Raw genomic sequence first — 15,675 nt, forward strand, 5'->3', positions numbered from 1 at the left:
TAGTGTTTCCTTTCCGTAGTACCCACGTCCGAACCCAATTCGGTGGTTTGTAAGTGCTAAACTTTTTTTCGCTGATTCATTGTCATTTTTGATGAGTAATGCTCATGACTATAAGTTCTACCATCATCATTGAGTGTTTCCTTCACTTAGTGCCCATGTCCGAACTCATTCCAGTGGTTCTTGAATCTTAATCTTTTTTCGCTGAGTCATTGTAATTTTTGCTAAGTCATGCTCATGACTATGACTTCTACCAGCATCCTGTAGTGTTTGATTCACTTAGTACCCACGTACGAACCAATTTCAGTGGTTTATGATGTCTACAGTTTATGATGACTACATGACACGCATGTCATGACATTTCTGTCATGACCTAGTGCACTTACGTTCGTCATACACTCCTGTCATACTATAGCAGTTTTGATACCTACCAAGTTAACGAAACGACCAAGACGTAGGGGGCTGTTTGATGACCTACAAGACACACATGTCATGATGTTCATTTCATGACCTATCATTTATGTTCGTCTTACACTCTTGTCATACTATGCGAATTTTGGTACCTACCAAGTTAACGAAACAACCATGAGAGCACCAAGACGTAGGCGGCTAGATAGGTAGATAATAGATAGATAGATAGATAGATAGATAGATAGATAGATAGATAGATAGATACTGTCAAAGTGGCAAATGTTCGCCAAGAAATGCGTCGAATTTAAAAAAAAATTCGGTTCGACACTCGATCTGGTTGAGGCAACATCAGGCATATTTTTGAAGTTGCTGGACGGGTGTTAAATGCAGCTGATTTTGTCATATCTATTGAGAGTTCACACAGGGTCATATTTTGTGAACATGGCAAAACTCACAGAAGAATTCAAATTAACTTAATTTTTTCTACTACCGTACACTTACTTGTAGTAATAGGTGGATAGAAAAATGACGATGTCGTCAGCTAGCGACTTCCGGTTCGAGGGTTAGCGCTTCTGTTGCTTCGTTCAGCCTTGTCAGCAGTTTCTACAGTGCGATTTCCTGCTGTTCGCGAAGAAAACACGATTCAGCAACGTGATTATGGTTGGCTGCTAGGCATTAGGGTGCGCGAACTCTTCCTTGAGAGGAAAAAAAATATGTTTCGTTTTCCATGAAATGAAGCGCACTAACCTAAATGGACAGTTGCCGTCAAACGAGCGACTGTAAACGGCGAGCTGTGGGTACCGAACGTAGGATCCAGAATATGTGAAGATCATTTCGTCACAGGCAAGTGTTTTGGCGAATAACTTCGTCTACTAACTTCCTAGTGCATACACCCCCTTTTTAACAATCAGTTAAGTACACACAGGTGCACCCAGCAAGGATCCTCAGCACACTATGTGCAGTCTTCATTCCGGTACAACGAAAAGGCAACTGAGGCTGCACGAAAGAGGGAGGATAGGTAACGTGAAAATAATTCGTGCACTATTCAGATACTTCAATCAGTGCTTTCTCTCTGCAGTTATACACGACATGCGTTTCTTGAGAAAAAACGGGAGACTGCGAAGGCACAGCAGCCGATGACATGGCGCCCGCTGGGCACCGCTGCAGACAAAACAGCGGACGAAGCGATCGACTGCACCGTTTGTTATGGGAAGCGTTACAAACAGCCACTTATTTGACTTACCACTTATTAAAACTAATTCTACGTTAACGAACGTTTATTTGCACTCGACAAACGTTTGCGCTTGATAAACGTTATATGACTATTTGACGCGACAGAAACACGTTAGGGCATGAAATGCCTGCCACCTAAAAATACACGAGTCTGGGCGCCAACATAAGTACGAAGGAGCGATAGCTTACACCTACGTTTTGAAACTGTCCAGCGGTGCTTGTATCGTGGTTTCTCACCAAAGTTACGCAGTATATAAAAAACAAAGTGCCTGAAGCATGGGCAAGAAGTGACGGCGGCATAGACGGCGTCGTGGTCTCAAACCGGAAGTTGTAGCAGAATAGGCCGTACCCCACAATCCCTTGCGACAACCAAGATTGTGATATCCACCTTGCAAAAAGTGTGATTACGCTAAGGCTCTTACAAACGAGAACTTATCCGAACCCTCTATTAATCAACAAGACCTATCCGGAGATCTCTACTCGTACACCATGCCATAAATGTAACGACACCATAGATCTTAGTCATATGCTCTGGCGTTGCGCCGCGTTACGCAGCGACAAGGACAACATTGAAGAGCGGTGGGACAGCAGCTCTACGCAGTCTCACACTAGATGAACAGCTTATATGGGCAGTCCAACGGGCCCGCGAAGCGGACGATATGCTAGGCCTTTCGGTTCCAACGTGGCAGCGGCCCGCTTCGGCCTAGGAAACTAGCGCGACCCAATGGACCATAATAAAGTTTTTCCATCCATCCATCCTAGCTAAGTTCCCAGTGGACAGAATTGATTGGTGCCCGCAGAGGTTATTGTCATATATGAAACGAAATTCTTTGGTCATTAGGGATTGAAATGAACGGTGCTGTTATACACAATGTTGGAAAATGTGAGGTGTTTCAATAATGAAATTTAGCTGCTTGCTCCGGGCTACAGCTAGAACTCACTTCTTTTCTTTCTTCTTTCTTTTTGTTTAAAGGAAATGTATGCGATGAAATTAGGACATCGACGAGTGTGCGCGAGCGATACAGTCGGCGTACGAGTTGCAAATAAATATTGGGTGTTTTATTGATCGAAAGAACGTTTAAGTGCCATACGAAGCTGGCAAACACCAATAAAGTTTGGCCTCGTAATTATTTTCTTTACCAGAGTTTAATGTGCACTATCAGTCCGAAAGCTGCACGTGCTGTGATACGCGGTCGTAGTCTTGGCCGTTCTGGTTTGCATACGTACCCGCACGTCATTGGACCATTGGTATGGTGGCTAGATGGGTAGGTGTGCAGACCGAGTGTAGTTCACCACTTCTCAGCATCATGACCCAGAAGTGGCGCTGCAGACAGTATGACGGTTTATCTGCGCGCAACGTCGGCTACGCTGTGTAGACGAGCAGCGTGTTTGGTAGCATCGCTGCCTCGGATTTTATCTTTGAAGTACGCGTTATAATACCGTTCCGAGCAGTGTAGGTTAAGCCAGAATGAGGAGTCTCTTGTTGTCGTCTAGTCAGCAAAAACGAAAGGCTGAAGTCAGTTTTCTAGCTTGGTGATTTTTCACAGTTATTGGTATAAACGCGGCGCTCCCGCCCATTGCATTAAAGACGTAGATGCATTTTTTCATGCATAAAACAATACTGCGGTGGTTTTATTCCGTATATGGAAATGTATTTACGCGATATTTAGCTAGTTCTAATGATTCAAATTTGAAAAATTTAGTTATTGTGTTTTATTGCTTGACGTGGCAGCGTTTTGTCTACTTCCACAAGGAGGGAGCTGACTACTTCTGCAGATTTAATTAACAGTCGTCGCACCACCGTTACCTGGACAAAAACATTTGCTCGCACATATGCTCACACGCTTCCAGGAGGATGACTTTAGTGAGCGTGGTACTGTTTCCGTTTTTCACGCAAACGGAAAACGCGGCAGCCGTCGTACCTTCCACTGAATGCCGTGTCCGGCGGCCTTGAGGCAGAACACACGAGCTGGCGATCTCAGCAAGCGTAGGTGTAGAAAACTGAAAGTTGTCATCGCCATTGGCACAGGCTTCATTAACATCTCGTTCCTGGGAGCTCTCCGCATTCTCAGAACAGCTTGCTGTCTTAATCACCTAGCTGTTGTGATCGCCGTCCCAAATAATTCTTCGTTTTCCTTTCTTTTCGGCATCGCTTTAGAGAGGTAGGCAGGAGCACCTGGCAGAATTGATGGCAGTGCATCGTTGGTAAGCCATGGACGCTGCCTCGGAATCAGGTCAATTGACATCTCCGTTGATTACATGGGTGAAATCACGCTGAATGAAATGTTCTTGAAAGTGTCGCTCGCACACAACTGATGTAAGTTGCAGTTGCTTGTGCGCTCGATCAAGGGCCAGTTCCCATTTCTTAAAGAGGTCAGGGTCTTTTGGCACCGAAAACAAGGCTATCTTAGGCCTCTTTCTCAGATATTTAGAACCCGACTTGCAGTTGCGAGCGAAGCAGTAAATGTTCTTGATGGTCTTTGGCGGACCAATACCGCCGCCAATCTCGTCGGTCATTTTTCTGACTAGGAACATTCCATATTTCTTAAAAACTTTCGAACAGTGAGAGAAACCCGGAGCTTTTTACCTTTCAAACTGACACGAACAGACTACATACAACTATTCCAATACAGGCTTTATTTTTGCGCGCCGTCTGCCACCTCTAGCAGACGACGCGGGCTGCGCAACCGCTATACTGACCGCAGCGCTAATTTTGCGTCATGACGCGGAGAAGCCGTGAACTACGCTCCAGACGCGCCGGTCGGCGCACCTACCGTACCATTGACGTTTGGCCTGGTTCGGCGAACGCTTCTGGCGTGCGCGTGGGATGCGGCCGTAGCCTAGCTGTGCCACGACCCCTGCGCGCTGCCGTCGAGTTCTGCTCCCGTTCTGCTCGCCAGGCTCTGCTCGCGTTGCACCATGGCCACATTCAACAGCTTGCGAGATGACCTGGTGAAGTGCCCCTATAATCCGTTCCACAAAGTTAAGAGCGGACGACTCAACATTCACATGACCAAGTGCCGCAAGGAACACCCTCGGTACCGACTGAAGCCTTGCCCATTCACCAAGGATCACATGGCGCCCGCCAACGATGAGGACTACCAGAGGCACATCGCCACCTGCCCGGACCGGTCGTCGACATTCTGCACAGCGACCAGGGACGATCCAGACCCAGCCTTTGACATTCCTGCGCCGGGAGGGGCAAAGCCATTTGTACCTGAACCAGAAGAACACTGGGACGTGGGGCCCAGCAGCAGCGGTCGACCAGTCCATCCCTTCCAGCCGGCTGTGCCGCCTATTTTCCGCACAGTACAGGGAATGAAGCCAGCGGAAAGGCGACGCCACTACCAGTCGCTTAGGGCGAGCGGCCCTCCGGTGGTATACGTGCCTGGGCAGTATCCGGAAATGGAAGTGGCCCCCATGCCGAGGTACAACGTACCGCACTTCCGAGCCAGCGAACAAGGTGAACGGGCGCGCAATCGGGCACACGTACTCCTGGACTACGAGCCCGGGGCCGTTCAGCCACCAACCATGCAGGCCATCCAGACCCACGCCGTGCAGGTTACCCAGCCTCAGACTGTCCAAGCCAGGCAGCATCGAGCAGCCCAGTTCTGGGTCCCGCAGGTTCAGGATAACCCGCCTGCGCCGGGTTCCACCGTCGAAATTGACGCGCTTGCCCGGAGGATGATGGGGCTCGGCCGTGCCCAACCTCAGCCAAAGTACAACTGAACCCTTCGAAGACTGTTTTTCTTCTCCACTTCGTCTCAAGCCAAACTGGTCTTTTTTCTTTTTCTCTTATTTTGACCTATTTAACTTGTGCCTTTACTTCCTTGTTACCTGTAAAGAGTGTGTCACTAACAGAAAAGGAAAGCTTCAATAAAGTGCTGTTTCTATGCAGAAATTGCACTTATTGTTTAGTTTCACTATGTCCAATTCTCTGCAGAAACTCCATTACATCCCCACTCTATTCTGGAGAGTTGAGATCCCCGTAATTTCACTCCTTTCAACTTGTTGGAATGACCATTCCCACTCCTGGAATGGCTGTGCTGGTCCATTCCATTTCTATAATTCCAGTAAATGAAAAGCTTTCTTTTGCTACATGCAGATGTGTGCCTAGTAACAAGAAAAGAAAACATTTTTAAATGGATAGTGAACAAAAATATGAAAAAAATGAGGGAATTAGACAAATTCGACTCTGAAGACGCGACTGTTCCTATACGCAGTGTTTATTTCATATATATTTTTTTTTACGGATGACTATATCTTTGGTGGATTGTGAGCGCGCGGAGGCTCACGCGGGCCATCGCTGGGCTGGGCGCCGACCACCGGGACGTCACCGGCTTGTAGCGGCAGCAGCAGCAGCAGCGACATACGTTGTTGTAACAAGGCGTTGAAGTTGTTTCGAAATTGTTCGCGTTTAAGTTTCTGAACACTGTACAAAAACATGGCGGCTATTTGCACGCTGTGCCGACAATATACACACGCCGATGCAGGAAGTCGACCCTTGCGCAATAGCACGGAGGAAGGAAAAAACTGATGAGAGGCTCTGCCCCCTCCGCGCGCTAGGAGAAACGTGTGGAGGAAGTGACGTACTCATGGTATTTTTAATTTTCTCACGATTTTTGCGCTGTAGCGGCCATGTTGTCGTGGCACAATGGCGGTTTTGTTATGGTGTGTGCGCTCGCAAGTGTTGCGCCGTAGGTTTCGTACCGTGGCAAGTGTACGGTGGCTACAGTAGCAAGGGCGTCGTGTGGCAGGTTTGTGTTAGTCTCTGTTTTGTTGCAACCGTGCTCTCCCGCATGTTGCTGTGGCTAGGTGGGACTGAAGGAACTCAAACGCGTGAGATCAATGCGCATGCAACGCTGTACGCAATGTACCGCCCCACGGCATATAGAGCGTCCTGAGGAACATTCAAGAATCTTACTGCTGTTGGCGGGTCGTCTATAGAAGGTTTGAGGGACCTTCAAGAATCTTATTTATGTCGGAAGCGCGCGTATAAAATTTATTGAAGGACCGTCAAGAACTCTGTATGTCCAACAAGAACGCTGTGACGAATCTTTTAACAGCGAAGCTGTTTAAGCCCGGCCGTAATTTGTGGTGCGTAGCAAGAAACTACCAAGAAAGAAAAGAAAATAAACTTTCGTGCCGAGGCGGGATTCGAGCCCGCGTACCCCCGGTCCCAAAGCGAGCGTCGTAACGACTAGGCTAAACAGCCGCGTCAGCAGAGCCTGCAGATGTAGATGTAGATGTAGAGCCTGTAGATGTAGAGCAGAGCATGCATTTATGCGAACCATATGATTGCGTTCGAGCGTCGTCGTCTTCGTGCACAGCTGGCGCGTGCGTATACGCTCATGCTCTGAGAGGTGAAGAGGTTTTGCGCGCTATGAGAGCGACAGGAGACGCATTCACGGAGTGGGTCTCCTGGAACGCTGTGTTGGCCGTGGAACGCGGTGTCGGTGTTGCAAGCTGCGCTATGCAACGCGCAGTGACGGCCATAAGTCCGAGACACGCGAAAAGAAATTATCATCATCATGAGTAATAAGATGAAAAGTTCGCGCGCACTTTCGGAAAATGCTGGGCTACGATCGCCCAGCTTCGCTGTTTCAAGCGTTGCGCGGTCGAGTGCAAGGTTAAGCGTTTTTCTTTTTGACTGGGAATGGCCACGGACTAAGGAATATCTGCGGGAAAATTTTGCCCTCTTCGGCGGAATTATACTAACGTGCTATTGTAGACCGAAACTAGTGTTTCAGAATGTGTACAATGAACGCTTTTCAGGTCAGTGACAGTCATGCAGTATTCCTGCTTTTGACAGCGGGTGATAAGCAGCGAATTCGACCGCACGGTTGAATTTGCGAAGTTCATTATGAACTTCGCAATTATAAAGTTCGAAATAACAATCCTGTGTCTGTAGTTACTTCTTTCAAATATCTAGGCGTAACCCTGACATCAAACATTTCCTGGACTACACGTATCAACAACATCTGCGGAAATGCCTCCCGGCCCTAGGGATATTTACGGCGCAACCTCCGCGTAAGACGCCGACTAATGTCCGCACATTAGCCTATCTTACATTTGTTCGCCCTGAACTTGAATGTGTTTCTTCAGTATGGTCCCCTCATTACATTTATTTAACCACTATGCTAGAAGCAGTTCAGAATAGAGCCGCTCGATTCATCTCACAAAATTACATCTACAACAGAAGCACAAGGGAAATTAAAAACAATTTAACAATTCCTTGTTTGAAAACTCGTCGTGATATAGCACTTGCTGCTTCACAAGTACGTTCACGGACCAAGGCCATCTCCAATAGCTCTGCAAGTCTATCCATTCACCTCACGAAGATTACATAATCATCTTTCCTTCACGCGCATCTATGGTAAAACTGACGCTTTTAATTCATCTGCGCTTCCACGTGTCATCCGCTTGTGGAACAACCTTCCCGATATCCTGGTTGCCGAAGTTAACAAAGAAAAATTCCGTTTCGACATAAACATGCGTTTCTTACTTTAAATAACTTCTTGTTTGCTTTGCTTCTTGCATGTATTTTTTCTTTTTCTGATCTAAAGATGTTAGAGTTTGTGTAAACTTGATTCTTCCTTGTGTTATTATTGACAAAGTACTCTTATGTTCTGTATAATTATATGCTCTTTATACTATGTAAAATTTTGAAGCTTCCTTTATACCCAATGCCCATTCTTCGGGCCTGTAAGGTATTTTGAACAAACTTCTTTCAAAATGACGTCGACAACGGTAATGCGATGACACATCGCGATTCCATCTTTCGGTTTAGGATCGCTGCGGAGCACATGCGCCCGGGCAGCCCGGTTGCGCGGAGCGCGGCGTGGTTTCTCGAGAAATGTAAACAAGAGAAGAAAATCTGCCACGACAAGATGGCGGATTAACGCCAAGTTCCGGCGTCACTTGGCCTCACAAAGAGTGACGTCAGGGCCCCTCCTCAGTTTTTCCCTTCCTCCATGTGCAATAGCGAGCGTACGCGTATAACCATAGAGTTAGCGCCCATGTATTGAAATCGGGAACCGCAAGGGCACTGCCATGTCGCTACCCTTGCAGGCTTAGACGACGAGATGCGATTCAGACGAGGCGCGCAATCAGAGCGATCCCGAGCCTCCGTCGGTATGGTTGGGCCCCCTAGTTGAGGCGCTTGCAAACGCAGCCTTTTAGATACCGTAAATTTTACATCAAAATTTTCTAAATGGCCATCCGATCTTTCTGGAAAATATACGGAATGAGCTTCAAACGTTGTCCGTACCTACGTGCAACGTGCAAGTTCTTGGTTTTGCATAGTATTTTGAATATTTTTAGGGCTACAGTCGTAGCAACAAGGCGGCGCCTTTGCGGTTCACGCTTTTTTCGCCCAGCTTTTCCTCTAGAGACATTATACTAACTCAATGGCAGACGCCGAACGGATGCCACAGGCGACCTATGCATAGAGTTAGTATAGAACCGTAGCTACCATACCGACGGAGAATTAGGGTACAGTGTTCTAGAAGTTTTTCTAGTGGGGTCACTCGCTCATCCTTCCTATGCTCTCCACTGAAGCGGCCGTTGTCGCCTGCCTAATGCGTCCGCTAGAGGCGCTGCAGCAGCTTCCTCCTGGAGATATCTGGATTCACAGGAAAAAACAATAACAGCAAAAGGGAAGAGAAATGCGGCCATAATGAAACATACAGCGCTATGGGGATACAATAGGTACGAGGTGCTCCGGGGTATGTGGAAAGGTGTAATGGTTCTAGGGCTTACATTTGGAAATGCAGTTGTTTGTTTGAAGTCAGGGGTACAATCAGGTCTCCATGGCAACCAAAGGTCAGTGGGACGCCTCGCGTTGGGCGCCCACGGGAAGACTACTAATGAAGCTGTGCAGGGTGATATGGCCTGGACAAATTTTGAAGTAAGGGAGGCTCAGAGTAAAATTGATTTTGAAGAACGACTGAGGATAATGAAAGAAAGTAGATGGGATGCAAGAGTGTTCAGGTATTTGTACAGGCAAAACATTAACTCAAAGTGGAGAAAAAGAACTAGGAAGCTTACCAGCAAATATGCGACCGGTATGGCCAGCAACACGGCAACAAAGAACGTCAAACGCAAAGTGAGGGACGCTGAGACAAGGTTAGGGTGGCGGAAATGGAAAAGAAACCTGTTATGACCAACTACCTCAAAGGAAAAAAGGAAATCGGGAAAGAAACAATTTATGAAAACTTAAAGGGAAGCTCCTTATTTTTCGAAGCGAGATCAGGATGCCTTAGAACGTGCAGTTATAAAGCGAAGTACACCAAGGACGAAGCCGCATGTGCTTGCTGTGGTAAAGCTAGAGGAACGGTGGAACATGTTTTAATGGAATGTGAAGAAATCTACCCAGCTTCAAGTCTAGGCTACTCTGACCTCCTTGAAGTTCTTGGGTTCAGAGATAGCAGGGGCAAAGCAAACATGTCCGCTGTAGAGAATAGTAAGAGGCGGTTGGAGGTTTGGTGGCAGAAAAGTAGGGAGACCACAAACAACGGAGACGTACAGAAACAGAGCTCCCAGTAATGGTTCAAAAAGATTGATGTCTGGAATTCTTTGTATTTGTGTGTTTCTCAAAAAAAGGTAGGGCATTAGGCAAAATAATAAAGAGCTTGGTGGCGCAACCCACCACCACGTTTCAAAGGGGACGCTGATACCATCCATCCATCCATCCATCCATCCATCCATCCATCCATCCATCCATCCATCCATCCATCCATCCATCCATCCATCCATCCATCCATCCATCCATCCATCCATCCATCCATCCATCCATCCATCCGTCCGTCCGTCCGTCCGTCCGTCCGTCCGTCCGTCCGTCCGTCCATCCATCCATCCATCCATCCATCCATCCATCCATCCATCCATCCATCCATCCATCCATCCATCCATCCATTCATCCATAACAGACGGACGGACGGACGTCCGTCCGTCCTGGGTGCGACTGTTTTCACAACAAATCAGCGCAGGGGCGGGGCCTCGCCTCGATGACGTACCTCGACTTTCTTTTTTTTCTTCCTCTCTGTTTGGCGGCAACGCCGCCGGCTTTGGAACGAAGAATATGCACAACTGTGGCTGCTGTTAAGGAATCGATGCTATTCCCAAATAAACACATCACTGTTTTGATGATCCAAATATAATCTCACTATCAGGGAGGGAGCAGTTACCTGACTGGAGTGGTATTTTTTTATTTGGAGTGTTGCGGAGAGCAGCATAGCAACACCCCAACAACCGCCGCTTCGCGTCGGCGCCCGGCACCGCGGCTTCCGCCGCGGCACTGGGGCACAACCGACCGCACCGCCAAGCAGAGAGGAAAAAAAAAGAAAATGGTGATACCAAAGAAAAAAATAAAATTTCTTGCCATGGCGGGAATCGAACCAGTCACTTTATTTTTTCTTCTTTCATGGTATTTATTACATTAACATGTAATCCAATAAAACAGTCACTAATTGTGCATAGTCATGGAATGGCGGGTACAATGAGTCACACACAAAAAAAACAGAAAAGGCACTGTTCCGTTTTAAAAGGGTGGTAAGGCTAAGCACCTCACCAAATTGGGGTCCACGCTTCCAGAGCGTGCATTCATGCGAACCATATGATTGCCTTCGAGCGTCGTCACGTCATCGAGGCGAGGCCCCGTACAGGTGTATGGTGCGAACGTAGACATGGCCGACGCCGGTCAATGTGTAGTATCTGTTCCTATCAGCTTAATAGCTGATACGGGTTGTATTTGGACCCGAGATATTAAACTTAATTGTGCAAGTTGGAGGAGTGCTTGAAGCCTGCATCACCTCCGCCACGGGTCGGCCCGGTATTTCGCTATCTTCGGGATCGCCCCATTGGTTTCTTTTTGGTCTACGGACATCGATCTGCTGGAAACTAGCCACAGACAGCTTCGTTGTAAAAATGTCTGGTATGTTGCCTGTTGGCAACACTCGTCACTAAAGGGTGAAAACTGAATAAGTGTGGAAATCAGTGCACCCTACATCTTTGTTGGTGTGAGTTACGAACCGAATTGCTTCTTTATTCACATTTGAAGGTGCAAATTATGTTTCAGTGTGTTTTATAGAACACACAGTTTTTAAAAAAGGGAACATACAAAATGAAGCGCGAAATTGTCGATGCCTTTTTTCTTTATTTTTAACAATGAAGTGGGAGATATATGCACCAGCAGCTATCTATCTTACTCAGTGACAGTTGAGTTCGAGTATCACAAATTATCTTGAAGGGTTCATACTTGTTCGTCAGTTTAAATGTGTGCGATAGGTGCTGCCTTGAATTTGTTGACTTTTCTTCTTGTTAATGGCTTTTGCTTTCGTCTGATGGTTTTGTGGTTTTGATGTGTACAGGGCTTGCGCGCACACGGCTGTCGCAAGAGACTGCTTGGAATGGTTGCCTCTTATGGTAGATATGATTTTCGGGGGTTCCGGTGAGGCGTTCTGTGTGTAGAAATGTTATATGGCGCGGTGCACATGTAAAGGCGTGGTTAGCCGCAATGTTATTCAGTGGTAATTTAGTGCTCTGTACCTGTATTGTGTTCTTTGCCCCTGTATTTGTATTATTCTGCGTTCTCCCAAGTTAGCGCCTAAAAACTCGGAACATTTACGGTATGGCCAACGACAGATTGTGTCAGGGCGGTAATTTCGGCGAGTTGGCTTTTCATGATGAGCTCGTTTTAGCGCTGACCGACAAGATCACAAGGAGGCACGTAACACACCAAGCGATGGGCAAAGAATGTCGTCGGAAAGACTGACGTCACCTCGAGTGAAGACTTTGGAACCAGGACATTGCCAATTTCTGGACGTTTATGGGGTTGTGATTTCGTAGCTGAAGTAAAACTCCTTGCCAGTGGAAATCTTTTGTTTCGTCCACTAGATGATAGTACTCCTGAGTCCTTGAGCTCCGAGTGGTCGGTATAAAAACAAGATATTACGAAAAAAACGTTTCTTTTTCTATCTTTTTTGGAGCACCTGAAAAGTGTTTGGACATTTGTGGCCTTCAAAAATAACGTAAATTTAAGCAATCTTTGTGCCGAACGCGGACCAAAAGCTACTAAGAATTTTCTAACTGAAATATAGCCATATTGACACAGACTAAGTGGTGCGCTACCTCTTCCTTTTAGGTGTTTGTGTTTCGAAAAATTTACACTGTCTCTGTAGAAAGCTTTGGTGACGTTGGGTGCAGCAGATCGCCGAAATCTTGTGTTTTTATTCAAGGGATTAAAATGTATTGACAGCCTGTTCATATTTTTTACCATTATGGAGTATGAAAGCGTCTCACTAGTGTAGTGGACACTGTGAAACCTAATCTACTGCCAACTGTTTAAAATAAAGAACGAGAAACAAACAAACACAAATATATATTTTGATGCCCATTCAACCTTTTTGGAAATTTGGCATCTCTAGTCCTGCGCGTGTCTGTCTGTGTCTGTCAGCAATAAAGCGTGTCTGTCGGCGATAAAACAAGTTCACTGCGAAGGATTGGGGTAATTTGTTGTTTAAATGAGACGATCACTGGTTGTACTTTTTAGTGTTGCTCTCCAGGGAACAATAATGGTAGGATCCGACGCAGACGTGCTTGTTTGGGACCCGAGTAAATGAACCGTAATATGCAACAAGTTCACCTATTCGGCGGCCTCCGACATGTTCGAAGGACTGACAGTTGTGAAGAGCCTGAAGCGGAACCTCCCTGAAGATAAGGAAGAAGACGACCGACACTGGGGGCACAGAGGAAGAAGTTCGTTAAAATGGCGGACCTAAACAGACCGTCTCATTATTATTTCCTTAAATTTTTGGCGCAGCCGCTACAACCTGAAGATGCTATGGGTCCAGATTGGAACCGGCCGACACCATGATGGACGCGGATACGTGCAGCAGAGCTACCAGATCGACGGTGAAGAGCCAGTCAGCTGGGAACCTGGAGCTAGCTCAACGGTGTTCCATTCTTGGGTCGCGACCAAGTCGGGTACAACTGTGGCCGGACTTCTTGAGCAAGGTACCGTGAAGATTTTTGTTAAGATGGAAGAGTACATTAAGTTCTTCCAACCAGCTCACCTAAGAGGTGTTATAGATCAACCAGACTTCACTGCAGTAATTCTGCAGCTCATCCAGACTCAACGCGAACAGTTAGAAACCAAAACACAATTTATGTCTGCTATGGTACAACCGATGCAGCGTAAGAATTATCAGCGAGGTGACACCGTAAAACCAGACATGTTTGATGGCACATCAGTAGTTCCAACTTCGTGGCTGGACTTTTATGAGTACGCTTGTGTGCAGAACCAGTGAGTGACTGACGAAGACAAGATATATAACGTACGCTTCTTTCTATATGGTACTGCAGAAGTGGTACGACATTCGGATTGTGGAACAGGTTAGCGAGGAGTGGAGTGAATGGAAGAAAAGTCTGCTCTCCTGTTTTGCTGTATATATAGTTCAGCAATGGGATAAGACAATATCACTAGTGGCAGTTGTCGAGCGGGCGAGTGACACAGCAGGTAACTCTCCGGGCGGGCAAGTGCCCGACCGCGTTTATTGAACGCTTATATAGTCGAGGATGCAGTGCTGCCATCTCATGGTACTGCCGTACACTACATCCTCCCTTCTGTTAAAATAAGAACCACGAAACAGAGGAACTCTTGGTCCGGCACAAAACGTTCATAGGTCGAGCCTTCTCGGCCTGCGTATATTTCTGCCGAACCTAGAGACGCGTGGCGTTGAAGGAGAACCGCAGGAAGCATCTACAGTGGAGGTGCTTTCTCGAGGCGATGCGGTTTCCTGGTCTTGAGCTGCTTGATCAGCTCCAGGCGTTGTTGTGGACATGGCGGTCTGCTCCGCCGCGGGAGTTCCAGGCGTACTGGTAGTCCCTTCCACAGGACCTCCCGTCGTTGGTACTAGGTGCACCCGGTTGCGCTGGAGTACACATGTGGGAGTCTCCACCACGTAGGAGCGAGGGCGTTGTGCTGGCCCCATGACGATCGCGGGGGAGTTGACGTCCCGTACCCAGACCTGCTCGCCTGCCTGAAGAGGCCGCAGTTCATGAGCCGCGTGTCTTCTGTTGAAGTCAGATGCTTGGCTCCTGCGGTTATCTTGATCACGCCGAGTGAATGGGACCGACGGCGGCCAGGTAGGCTCCAGCTGATGCGACGCCTTCGGTACCCGGGTCTGTAGGCGTCTGCCCATGAGCAGCTGAGCAGGGCTCACTCCGTTTACCCCAGGGGTGTCGCGGTATGCCAGGAGCGCAAGGTATGGATCATCCGCTTTCCGCAGCAGGTCCTTAACCGTCCTCACTATCCGTTCCATCTCCCCGTTGGACTGTGGAAAATGGGGGCTGCTAGTGACGTGGCGGAAACCATAGGAATCGGCGAAGGCGGAGAACTCTCTTGCAGCAAATTGAGGACCATTATCGCTGCGCACCAGTCTTGGGATCCCGTGGCGCGCGAAGATGCTCTTGATGACGTTGATCACCGCAGGGGCTGACGTCGAGCGCAGGCTGATGAGCTCCGGGAAGCGTGACCGGTAATCCACCAGAAGGACGTAGTCCTGGCCGTTCAAATGAAACAGATCGACGCCCACCTCTTCCCAGGGCCGAGTTGGAGTGGCTGACGGCAGCATAGGTTCCGAGCGCTGCACCCTGGTTTCGGCGCACGTGGGGCAGTTTGACACCAGTGTCTCTATCTGGTTGTTGATGCCCGGCCACCAGACTGATTCCCGAGCCAGAGCTTTGCACCGGTTGATGCCTTGATGCCCATCACGAAGGAGCTCGAGCGTGCGGCTCTGAAGGGCGGACGGCACGACGATGCGGGACCCCTTCAGAAGCAGCCCCTCACAGACGCTGAGGTCTCCTTGGTGCTGCCAGTACCTTTTCACGTGGAGAGGCAAGTGGGACTGCCGGGGCCAGCCGTTGGCGCAGTATTGCAGCAGCAGACTGCAGACGCCGTCGTGGGCTTGAGCCTGGCGCAGGTGCTCGAGCTGCGACGAGACGATGTCTGGGAAGGAGCAGACGACCTCTTGG

General features: G+C 48.0%; 1 protein-coding gene, 1 long non-coding RNA gene and 1 other non-coding gene across 4 annotated transcripts in view; 2 read left to right on the forward strand and 1 right to left on the reverse strand.

The window, feature by feature from the left end:
* LOC125947444 (uncharacterized) overlaps window positions 1–15,675 on the forward strand; it is a 313,859-nt gene that overhangs the window by 197,662 nt on the left and 100,522 nt on the right. The window contains exon 1 of one of the 2 annotated variants that reach the window (XM_049672177.1): window positions 4,433–5,265. The exons of the other annotated variant lie outside the window; for it this stretch is intronic. Coding sequence (XP_049528134.1) covers window positions 4,561–5,265 — 705 coding nt within the window. The 5' untranslated portion in view covers window positions 4,433–4,560. Of the gene's footprint in view, window positions 1–4,432; window positions 5,266–15,675 lie in introns of those variants that run through there. 2 annotated transcript variants of the gene reach the window in all.
* The window catches only part of LOC125947445 (uncharacterized), a 313,443-nt gene that overhangs the window by 197,635 nt on the left and 100,133 nt on the right, over window positions 1–15,675 (reverse strand). Inside the window, exon 2 of the long non-coding RNA XR_007468304.1 lies at window positions 4,753–4,858. This is a non-coding gene — a long non-coding RNA (uncharacterized LOC125947445). The remainder of the gene's footprint in view (window positions 1–4,752; window positions 4,859–15,675) is intronic.
* LOC119462968 (U2 spliceosomal RNA) lies at window positions 11,326–11,507 on the forward strand. The gene has a single exon (XR_005194318.1). It is a non-coding gene; the product is annotated as a U2 spliceosomal RNA (small nuclear RNA).

This window comes from Dermacentor silvarum, chromosome 8, assembly GCF_013339745.2.
Source record: "Dermacentor silvarum isolate Dsil-2018 chromosome 8, BIME_Dsil_1.4, whole genome shotgun sequence".
Classification (NCBI taxonomy): Eukaryota; Metazoa; Arthropoda; class Arachnida; order Ixodida; family Ixodidae; genus Dermacentor; species Dermacentor silvarum.